The sequence below is a fragment of the Mastomys coucha genome, unplaced genomic scaffold, assembly GCF_008632895.1.
Source record: "Mastomys coucha isolate ucsf_1 unplaced genomic scaffold, UCSF_Mcou_1 pScaffold22, whole genome shotgun sequence".
Lineage (NCBI taxonomy): Eukaryota > Metazoa > Chordata > Mammalia > Rodentia > Muridae > Mastomys > Mastomys coucha.
Window position 1 is genome coordinate 157,418,611 of NW_022196905.1, and position 11,481 is coordinate 157,430,091.

The 11,481-nt window shown below is 49.7% G+C and overlaps 1 protein-coding gene across 1 annotated transcript in view; it reads right to left on the reverse strand.

Annotated features, from left to right (window-relative positions):
• Window positions 1-3,787, reverse strand: part of Erich1 (glutamate rich 1) — a 63,084-nt gene extending 59,297 nt beyond the window's left edge. The window contains exon 1 of the mRNA XM_031339170.1: window positions 3,669-3,787. Coding sequence (XP_031195030.1) covers window positions 3,669-3,690 — 22 coding nt within the window. The 5' untranslated portion in view covers window positions 3,691-3,787. The remainder of the gene's footprint in view (window positions 1-3,668) is intronic.
• Between the last annotated feature and the right edge of the window lie 7,694 nt (window positions 3,788-11,481).

Consider the following 11,481-nt stretch of genomic DNA (forward strand, 5'->3'; position numbering starts at 1 on the left):
AAAAAAAAAAAAAAAAAAAAAAAAAAAAGATCTGGGTACACTTTGTTCAAAGCCTTTTCTCTTGGAGGGTTTTAAATAGCAGTTGCCACACAATGAACTACCCATAGTGAGATAAGTACCAGGAAAGGTTGCAAGAGCTCTCGTTGGGATTGGTCGCTACACTGTAGCAGGAGGAAGGCAGCACTCCCAGGAGGGTGGGCTGGTCCTGCTACAGACCAGGATCTGACCTCGGTCAACTGTTCAACTTACAGCACTGCCTTCTCACCCAGACAGACTGAGCTAAGAAATGCACAGCTGCCACTCAGGAGCCATGCTGTGAGCAGCACTTAGAAACTGAAGCCATGAGATAGATTATAATTTTTGTACCAATAATTCATTGTTTTTCAACTAGACACATTTTGGGTTCGACATAAAGACTAGGTGACTGGAAAAGATGTTCTAGGCCATCATCAGATCTTAGGGACCCTGGAAGAGGTTGCCTAAGACTATGAGAAAACACAGATATTTGCATTATGATTCATAACAGTAGCAAAATTTCAGTTCTGAAGTAGCAACAAAATAACATTACGGTGGGGGTCACCACCACTTGAGGAACAGTGTTAAAGGGTCACAGCATTGGGAAGGTTGAGAACTGCTTATTTTCATGTGTGGGTTCTGTGGCTCTGCAGATGGCAAGGCTATCAAAGAAAAACTGCTGCTGGCACACTTCTTCACACCACCTGTCCTGTGGACTCAAACTTTCTGAGCTGGGGCTTAAGGGCAGGATGTTATACTATTTATAATATTCTTCAGGCACTTAGTATTTCTCTTGTCCTTCAAACACAAAGTCTCCTTCCTACACATCTGCTGCTCTTTCTCTGCAGGCAAACGAACCTGCTGTCTCATTCTGCATGACATCGTGTGGGCTACCGGACCATGCAGGTCCTTTCTTTAAGGCTCCTTCTGCAGTCTTCAGCCATAGCAGTGTTAAATCTGCCCAGTCCAGACACTGCACCTGGCCTGAGTTCTGATCTAGCTCTCAGTTTTCAGTATCTTGTCCAACCAAGCCAAGTCTTTCCTAGAAACCATTCTTCCCATCTCTCTCATTCTCTCCCTCCATCCTCCATCCCCGTATAACCCCCACACTGCACCCTAGCTGGCCTTCTCAGGCTTAAATGCCTACATCCAGGTTTTTGCTGTGGGTTCACAAGCCCCATTCTACTCTACCCAGAACCCACTGGGTTCTGTTTTCTACTTCCGCACCTGAGACATCTACTGCAGGTGAGTCTCTTTGACTAAGGAGAGCCAGTCTTTGTCGAGGTTGCATAAGTGACTCTCAGAGACCAAAGCAATGTCCTGCAGGACTGGTCGGACATTTTTTTTCCAGCATAAAATAGAACATATCTAATTTTTAAACCTCAAAGAGAGTTGTTTTAGAGGCAAAACACTCTTCCTATTAATTTTCCAGAGTTTTCTACAAACTCTGGAAACAAGAAACTGGTGTATTAGTAGGTCCATTACAGAAGCAATCTACTTTGCAGAAGAAAAACAAAACCAAACCACAAAAACACCATGTAATTATTTCTTCAATTACTTATGCCTTACAAGCGTTCTTGTCTATACAAGGGCCCGGAGAAGGAACTGTCTAGAACCCTTGGACCATTCTCCACACTAGGGCCCAGCCTTGGGTTACATCAATGTTCTGTAGGAGGGGATTTAATGCAGGGCCCCTAATGTCTGAGGCAGCTTACATAGCACTGGATGCTGCACAAACACTAGCTAGTTGAATGAACATTTATTCACCCAGAGCTCTGCACATATTCTCTTTCTATATAAAGCAATAGAATTGTCCAGCATCTTTGCTCACTTACTACCTCAGCACTTGGGAGACTGAGGCAGAAGGATTACTGTGAGTTCAAGACTAACCTGGGCCACCTAATGAGACCCTATCTTTTATAGTAAAAATATCCTGTCACCTCTCTTCACCACTGAGATTCAATGTCCCTGAGGAACGGCTGGGCCTGAACCCTAAGTGATACCCGTGACAACCTGTCCACTGGCCAGGCATCTTCCTAACTGTAACTCCACACAAGGCAGGAGGGCAGAGCCAAGGCACATCAGCTCGCTTTCATGCTTTTACTTCAACAAATTGCAGGCACTTAGCATTTTTATTCCTGCTCAGGGCTCGGACATTTCCCTTCTCAGAGCTTGTTTTCCAGGACCAGGGCTCTTCAGGAGGTCATGGTTAGAAAAGAGGGGAAGTTAATATTCCACGTATGTATGTATGTATGTATGTATGTATATGTGTGTGTATATATGTAAATATATATTTGTGTATATTTAAACACACACACACTGCATACATGGGTGCTTTGGCTGTACGTATGTCTGTGCACCATGTGTACCCTGTGGGTGTCTGGGGCCTGTGGAGACTAGATTCAGATCCCCTGGAACTGGAGTTACAGTAGGTATGGGAGCCACTGTGCGGGAACTGGGAACCCACCAGACTCCTTCGGAAGAGTACTTACATTTTGTACTTTCAACATGTATTAATCTCCCTGCTTGTCCCTCCAAACACAGTATCCTTTAATTATTTACATTTTACCTGATAATTTTGTCATATATTCTCTCCAGTAGAAAAAGAGACTGTTTCCAGAGAGGAGTTTAGGGTCCGATTAAAACAACCAAAAGCTTTCCTTCATTTTACCTGAGTTTAGTGAGGTTTGAAAGTTTTAAAGTCGGCGAGGTGTTTTATAGATGATTTAATTCCTTACTTTTAATGTCAGGTTTAGAAGTGTCTGGAACATGTCAAGAAGAGAAAGCACAGGTGTGGAATCAACCTAGGATACAGCGGAACATTTAACCTATAAAGTGTTTGCATCCTCTTCCTGGGGAAGATTAGAAAAAGAACGCTTATGTCCATTTTGGAACATAACATCTGACTGTTTTGAAAGGGTTAGGTCCTTTCTGATCCCTGAGATCATCTTACTACTCCCTCCCCCCATGCAGTTTGGTGAAACTTAAGAAGTCACTGAGGCTGAAGTGGAAGTCGCTAGTTAAGACAACGCGGAACGGGGACTATACTAATTTGTTCATGGCTTTCTTGCTTGCTGAGAAATTAGTTTCCTGCTGTTTAAGCAGACACTTATTAACTACATACAGTTGCCACTAGTCTCCCCCACCTCCCTCCCATTACCCAAGAGAGAAGCATGCTTTAAACACAGAAAAGCCGCACAGTCTCTACTCCTATCACATGAACTGCACTTCCAGGACCTCAGGGCACTAACCCAGAGATGACTCCTGGCCTGGCCGCCCTAGGTAAAGGTAGCCCTCCAGACACTAGGTCTTGTGTCCTCCGTCACCACCCCAATGCCCATCCCCACCCGCCAGCTCCGCCCCAGCGCTTTTACTAGGCAAAGGTTTGAGAGTCCTCTCTATGGCTCCGGAGGCCTCTGTTCCACTAGTGTGCTCCAAGGGCAATGAAGACCCCTAAAGGCTGCGACAGCGCCCTGCCCAGCCAGCAGGAGAGGGAAGCCACCACGAGATGGGTACCTCAGGGCCCATCCTGCCCTAGGCACTCAAGGTTCCTGTAGCCCCACGATCCCCCAGTGTTCAGGGCCATCAGCCTACCACGTCCGCCACCCCTATCTCAGATCCAATTTCCGTCCGCGTTCCGCGCTCCTGCCTACCCTGCTTCCGAAGAGAAGACATTCTGGACCCCAGCCGGGACCCCCAGCCCCAGCCGGCACCAATGGCGCGGCGCTTCCGGATTCCTCTCGCGTAGGCCCGCCCACAGCATTAGGAGTGCCTAATCCGGACCCGAATTCCCCGCCGCCGGATGTCAATCATCCATATCTGGGGGTGGATTGGTTCGTATGAGGTCTGGGTGTGGTTTAAACTCGGCCTCTAGGAGCCTGGCTCTGGAGCCTGCGCGGAAGGCAGGTGGCCGCCAAAGCTCGGTTCCTGCGGTTTGCCGTTTGTCCCTGTGATGGACGTCGGCCAGGACTCAGCTGGGGACAGTACCGGCTCTGCACACTTGCGGAACTTGGGGTGCAAGCTGGAGAAAGGTTGCTGGGGAGAGAGAGAAGACTTGGAAGCGTGAGGCAAGATAAGGTTTCCCAGACTTCTGCTATCCGTTCCGCGCGCCCCTCACCAGGTCTGCTGGTTGGACCGCTGCGCCCGCACGCCGTAGGTGCTCCTCTGCTTCGCGTCTACGGAGCCCTCTCTTTGTGTCGTCTTCCACTTTGCTTTTAGCTTAGCAATGTTACCGCTCTGAAACCCTTGTTCCCTGTTGAAACTGACTCTTCGCCCTCGAACTGCGTCTTCAGAAACATGACCGCCAAGTTTCTACATGGTCTGCAGGGTGGTGTGATAACATACGTGAAAGGTCAGACAGAGGATCATGACCAAGAACACTGTAAGGACCATACCCCAAAGAGATGGGCTCTTTGAAGAGAAATAATGCAGGAGCAAATGTCTTTGGTTTCATCTTTGGGAAGATGAAAGAGGAAGACATGATGTTATGAAGAAAATGCTCAAAACAGAAAAGAGCCTACCTACCTGCGTTTGGAAATCTAACGCAGGTTTGGATACGAGAAGAGAGAAGGCACGCCTGCTGCTGCTCCAGGATTCTCTGGAACACTCGGACATCAATGAGAGTGGAACTGCAGAGATGTCACGGATGGACTCAAGCCAGGGTTTCTCCTGAAAGGCCTGGGTTGGGCTCCAGTTTGTGTTTGGGTTTTATACTCTAAAACCACAAGGTGGGGTGGGCAAGCAAGTGAAATTTTACAGACGCGTAAGTAGCAGTTGGCAGGTTAAGGGTAATGTGACCCAGTGTTTCTACTATTTCTCCAGGTCATTATGTTCCAAGTAGCTAGTGAATATGTGCTTGACAAATAAGTAGTACAGTGGTGCTTTGAGTAAACCATGAAGTAAATCAAGAAACCAGTATCTAATAATAGGTCTCTGCTGCTTTCTTCTACTTTGCTGGTGAAGATCATGGAAGACGCGACTTTGAACTTTCCACAGAGACGTGGAAGATTGATGCATTGAGCCTGGAAGTGAAATGACCCACCTAAGTGTTAAGTGGCTTCAACCTCTCCTCGGAGAGGAGGCTGCATCAGCTGAATCGAGAGTCCATTGCCAGCCCGGTGCCATAAGGAAAATGTTGGTAGTTAGCATCTGAGTTGTGACACAGAAGGCTGGGGGAAGAGTGGTCAGAGTGAGGTGTTTGCAGGCAAAGCAAAGGAGATTTTCTGACTCATCAGACTGGTCTTGGGTAGAAAAGGGAAAGTTAAAATGGGTTCAGAGTTTTGGTTCAGAAGCTGAAAAGTTGGGGTTTCAGGCTGATCACGGGGGTCCTTCAGGAAGCCCTTCGTTAAATCGTGCTGTGTGGCTTTTGATGCATAAACTTAGGAGATCGTGGAGGGAACCAGTGTGGTTAAGAACTGAGCCTTGAAGACCTCTCACCTTTGGAAAGCTAAGAGATGAAAAGGCCCCAGCTCTATCCCAGGACTGACTAGAGATGATAACCAGTGACAACTGTCCTGTGGCCAAGTCAAAGAAGAGAGTCCCTGATCCACAGTCGGGTTTGTTCAGGGCAGGTCTTTACTACCTTTGGAATACTAGACACAAAAACCTGCTGGTTAAAGAGGGCAGAAGATGTCAGATGTAGACCAACACACCAGCTTCTACTACACTCCCAAGAACTCCAGTAAACACCAGGACTCTCACATCACCCTCAGTCGACCACCAGGACTCTCACATCACTCTCAGTCGACCACGAGCACCATCCACCCAGATGCCAGACTAGCCTTGGAAACGTGGATCCCTCTGTCTCTCCTCCCATAGTCCCCACAGATCTACTCAGAAGGACCCCATCGAATCTGTCTCCTTTTCAAGTTGATCTCTTCCCCACTCCTGCTGTTGTTTTTCACTCTTACCCTTCTACCATACCAACTTCTTCTGTTCATACCAACCAAAAAGATCTTTGAAATATCTAAAGCAATCACCCTAGGGCAGGAGAGATTGCTCAGTGGTTAAGAACGCTTGCTGTTCATGCACAGAACCTGGGTTTGGTTTCCTGCATCACATGATTGATTGTTCACAAACATCTGGAAGAACCTGGGTTTGGTTTCCTGCATCACATGATTGTTCACAAACATCTGGAACTGTATTTCTAGGAGATATGATACCTTCTGCTCTCCAAGAGCATTGTGCATGAACACTGGTACATTTACATACATTTGAGCAAAAATTCATACACATAAAAAAAATTTAAAAAGTCACTCACTGTAGCCCATTACAGGACCAGAATGATATTCCCTCTAAGAACTGATTTTCAATATCATTCTAGAAACCTTAGTTAATGTAATGAGACAAGAAAAGGAAATAAAAAGATAATATGTTGAGAAAGAAGAAATAAAACCATCTCTGTCTACAAGTGACTTGAAGAAAATCCTAATGTCCTGGTTAAAATCTCCCACAAAATTATGCTGTGTTTAAGACATTATTCCAAGTCCTTTAAATGTGTTATAGAACTTCCCAGTTCATTGTCTGTCAGTCCACATTCACCATGGCCTCTCAGTTCTTCCTTGTAACAAGAACAGCAGGGCCACCTCTATGTAAACATGGGGGTAGGGGTGCGGGGGTGGGAGTGGGAGTAGGAAGGGCACACAGCTTTGAAAGCATCTCCTGCAGGAGGATCTAATTGAAGACTTCCTGAAAGATCAAGGATTGCTGGTGCAGACAATGCCAGCCAATCTGGAGCTGCTGTTTAGAAGAGATGCTTTCTTGGGACCCATGGGGTGTGGGTGGAAGGTATTCAAGGAGTTTGCCATAGTGCTTGGATGAGCTTGCTGCTGCACTCTTGGAGTCTGTGTCCCTTGACTCTGACTGAGTCACTTCACCTCCAACCCCCTCAGGCAGTGAGCAGTCCAGGGCACAGACAATACGTCCTAATCTAACTAGTCATTTAGAAGAAAAGGTAAGTCTCTCTTTGTTTCTGGATCCTCTGGTCTGTTCTTCCCATTGCTGGAACTTTCTCCCACCTCATTCTCTTGTTTCCTGAATCTGTTCTTCCTGGGAGCTTGGGCAGAAGTCAGCCTCTGGCTTTACCTCTTTCAACTCAAACTCTCTGATGGCTTTCTTTGACATTATCCAAGTTGCTCAGTAGGGGGAGTCAAGGGGAGAGGGAGGATGGAAGAAATTGTGAAGTGTATCTCAGACTGTTCCACTAAGAATCTTCAATAGGATTGAGTCCTTGTTGCCTAAAAGATCACCCCAGTGACTAATCTTTTATTATCTTTCTTTCTGTTTCCCACTCTTTATTTCTGTTTAGTTTCCAGAGATATAAATTTTTCACATAAGTCACCTACACTCAAATCCACGTCTTGGGATCTGCTGTGGGGCAAACCTAGAGGAAGATTGTATGTAATGGTACCACATAATCCTTCCCTAAGGTTACAAACCATTCCCCATCCTTTTCCTTTTCCAATAACATTGTGTATTTCTTTCATAGGAGCAGATGTCATTCATGGCCACATGTTACTCCTATAACTTCAAGTGGCTCCATCCCAACACTGGATGTGAGCCCAGGGACAATGTCTTTTTTTGTTTTGGTCACAAGTCCACATCGCAGAAGTACCACGGCAAGCACCACTGGGCTGCTTTCCTTTGCCTGAGTTAGCAAATAAAGAATTGAAGATGGGGCACCCCTGGAGAGGAGGAGGAGGAAGATGGGGCACCCATGGAGAGGAGGAGGAAGATGGGGCACCCAGGGAGATGAGGAGAAAAATGGATATTAGAATCTTAAACTTGATATGCAATCTAGATTTTTATTCGAGGTTTGGAAAGCCGTATTTCACTTTTTTTGATAGTGGAATCCAAACAGTAGAAAGAAGTCCTATCAGATATCCTTGATTCGTTTGTGTATCTCACACACTTTAGTATTTTGCTTTTAAAGTGCACTGCAGTTGATTGATTGACCATAGGCAAAACATCTCACGAAGGTTGTTTTTATGGAAAAGATCTTGGAATTTTGGGAAATACAGGGCTGTCACCTGTCTCTCCTCTATTCGCCACCCATTCACCTTTCTGTAAATATTCACTTTACTGATGAAGTTTCTGTCACATTTAAACTTCTTGACAACGGAAACAAAAGCCCCCTATTACATTTGCATGGAGCCCAGTGACTTGCCTAAGGTTAAGTAGGTGTAATAGTCCCAGAGCCCTGTGTCAAACTATATGTCTTCAGTTGCCAGCACATTGTACTCTAGGTCACAGAAACTTTTCTTGACTCTTCAGTGGATCTGGAAAGGATATATATCCCCGTAAATCTAATTAGGGTTCATCAAGAGATGGCTAATTTTGCTGAATTTGCCAGACTCTTTTTGGTTGTCTTTCCGACTTCTCTGAGATAAAAGGATTTTTTTTTTCATTGCTTCCAATTCCACAATTCATAGCTCTATGTGCTTTAGCAGCAAAGAAGGGCTGACAGTATCTCAGAGCTGCTTTCCCCTGTGTCTGGACCAGGCTTACTCGTAAAGATTGCTGTTCAAGGTGGTGGGATGCCACTGGCGGACCCCTGATTCCAGCGAGCACAGAAGCAGTAGTTTACCGGCTGGGAGGTAACAGGTGGAAACAGAGGTCATAGTTCTCAGCGCTCAGATCAGCACTGTGCTCTGTCAGTGGCCCGTGCTGAGAGCTCCTATCTTCCATCGCTCCCTCTCCGTGACCTGGGAGCCCAACGGGCTTTCACCAGGCAGAGTTCGGTGTGCCGATGCGTGTGCAGATCCCACATCTCCGTTCACATTGAGCTGGCCCTTCCCAGGCGCATTGGCTTGCCTATGGGTTCCCACGCTGACCTACAAACACACGCAGCACTTGCGGCGTGGGACCTCCCCGCTCCCCCGCCAGGAACCATCACTGTCCTGGAGTGACCCAATGCTCTGCGCGCAACAGTTGGGACCCGCTGTGCGCGGGCTCCCGGGCCGTGCGCGCCATGCGACCTCCGGGCCAGGCTTGCCATTGGCAGCCGCAGCGCGGCCTGAGCGCTCCCCCTAGGCGCGCGGCGCTGGGCCCTTCCTCAGATGGAGCCACGCACCGGCCGCCCCCCAGTGCGCCGGTGCCTCCCCGGGCGCCGAGTGCGCAGGCGCCGGCCGTGAGGACCGACCGTGCGCCGGGCTCGAACGGGGTCGGAGCGCGCGGCGGCGGCGGTGGTGGCGCTGGCGGTGGTGGAGGCGATAGCGGTAGCGGCAGCGGCGGCGGGGGACAGACAGACTGCGGATCGACGCACCGACCCAAGGATTCTCGAGCTTGGGAGCTGGCGGCAGTGCTGTGCGTGCCGCCTGGCCTGAGAGGTGGCCACCTTGCCATGTCGCTCCGCACCCATTGAACTAGGAAAGCCCAAGGATGTCCGCTCTGTGGAAGGTGCGAGACTCGCGGGGCCGCGGGGACCGGGATGCGGGGACCTGGGCGCTAAGTGGCGAGTGCCGTCGGGGCAGGGAGGGGGCGGTGCTGCGAGCCGGACCGGCGTGGGCCCTGCCTAGGTGGCTGCGTTGGGGGGTAGGAGGCTCCTAGGAACGCGCTCCGAGAGTGCGAGAATAACCCCAGGGGCGACCGGTGCTCCGGGGACCGCCACTGGGGTCCTTCCGGGCTGCAGCGCCCCGCGGCAGGCAGGGTTGTTGGCATTCGGGCTCCCTGGGTGCAGGAGCGAGGCGGAGGTGTGAAATTCCCCGCTCCGCGAGGCCGGGTAAGGGGGTGCATTCCGGGGCGCCGGCCAGCAAGGGGCTCTGGTGGGGTAGTGGGGTGCGACCTGGGTTCCCCTCCCCCAAGCCCAGGTGGCCACCGGACCCAGACTGGGAATGGATGGAAGGTGCTTGGAGCCGGTGGTACTGGGCACTGGGGTCGCGGATGCGGGGAGGGGCCACTTGTGCCCTTTGCAACAGTCGTCGCGCCGGGTAGGGCCTGGGCCTCGGGCTTGGGAGGGGGTGGCCGCTGCTGGGCTCTCCAAGTGCGAGCCGGGAGCACGGGGGCTTTTTTAGGGGTGGTTGCTAAGCGAAGCGCTACCCAGCGCAGGGTTTTGTAACTAAGCCTCCCCCGGCAGCTGCTGTTGCTGTTCTCGGGCTCTTTCCCTAACGATCGCAGAAGAAATAATGAGGATGTAATTATTACAGCCCTGCGCGGCGAAGGGCTGGGGGGTGGGTGGGGGGGCGGCAGGCACCGGCTCCTCTGCCTGGCGCCGGCCAGGTGGGGCCGGGCGGGGCACGGGATTTCTCTCCCATCCTCAGGAGCGGCTGGGTGGCGGGAGATGCTCCGCTGGGATCCGAGGCAGGGGCTGGGGCTCTATACCGAGTTAGAAGAGGTGGGGAAGAGCAGCAGGAGGTGCCTAGGCGGGCGCAGAGTGTCGCAGGTAGAAGGGAACCCGGAGCGCCGCGGCTGCTTAGCGATTCTCACCCGAAACTCAAAACACTTCGGGAATGTGGTGCCAGCCGACCGCATGTCGCTTCCTTCTTTTCAAATGGATGGCGATCCGGGGCCCGGGTCGAAATTCAAATGCGTGACCGACTGATCAGCCGCAGCTGTCTTGTATCGATGAGAGTATAAAGTAACGGGCAGCGAATTCGCCCTCGCTCTTCATGAACTCTGCCAGCCCGAGCTGTGGGCGTTTCAGGGCTGGACATTAAAGCGTAGCAGATTTTCCTGGCGTCTAATACCGGGAGGCGGGAGGGAGCTATCTGGACTCGGAGCCTTGGGATTGCTGTTAGTGGCCAGGTGGGTACATCAGCCTTGAGATCTGACCGTTACCTTGGATCCCAGTCACCTGTGTTTTACAGAAGGCTCTTAATGTACAGTCCACAAACTAATTGCATTTGTATTGAGAAAACAACCTGGAGTCTCAGAATAGCCCAGAGCAATCCAGGACCGCTTCAGGGTAGTGTACAAATCTGAAGCTGACTTACTTAATCCAACCTCCCCAACAGTATATAGACTTCAAGTGCACTATAATGTGATTTTCATCTTCATATTCTCTGTGGAAGGTGCTATATAGCCAAGGCCAAAAAAAAAATTGGTGATATGATGAAAAAAATAATGAATTTTGGCAGGTCAGGCTGTTACTCTGGTGTTTTAAAAATGCCGTTTAATGCCATTAATCAGGATTCTCCAGTAGCCAAGTTGTCTTGTGCAGGCAGTAGGGTGACTCACGCAGATCTGGCTTCCGTGGTAATTGTAGACTGTGCATAGGACTTCCTTTTAGATGGTGTGACTTTTTTCATTACTTAGAAGGGAACAAATTAGAATATTTTACGCCCCACATCTGGCCACATGGCTGGCAGGCCTTGGGAGTCCTCTGCTTGAGCACATCTGGATTGGGACAAACATAAACCCAATGAATGATGGGCAGCAGTTCCCAGCGACACCACTTCTCCACTCCATGGTAGTGAATATGGAGTTTGTTCTCTGAGATGACTGATTACGAGCTGGCCGTGTTTACGTCCC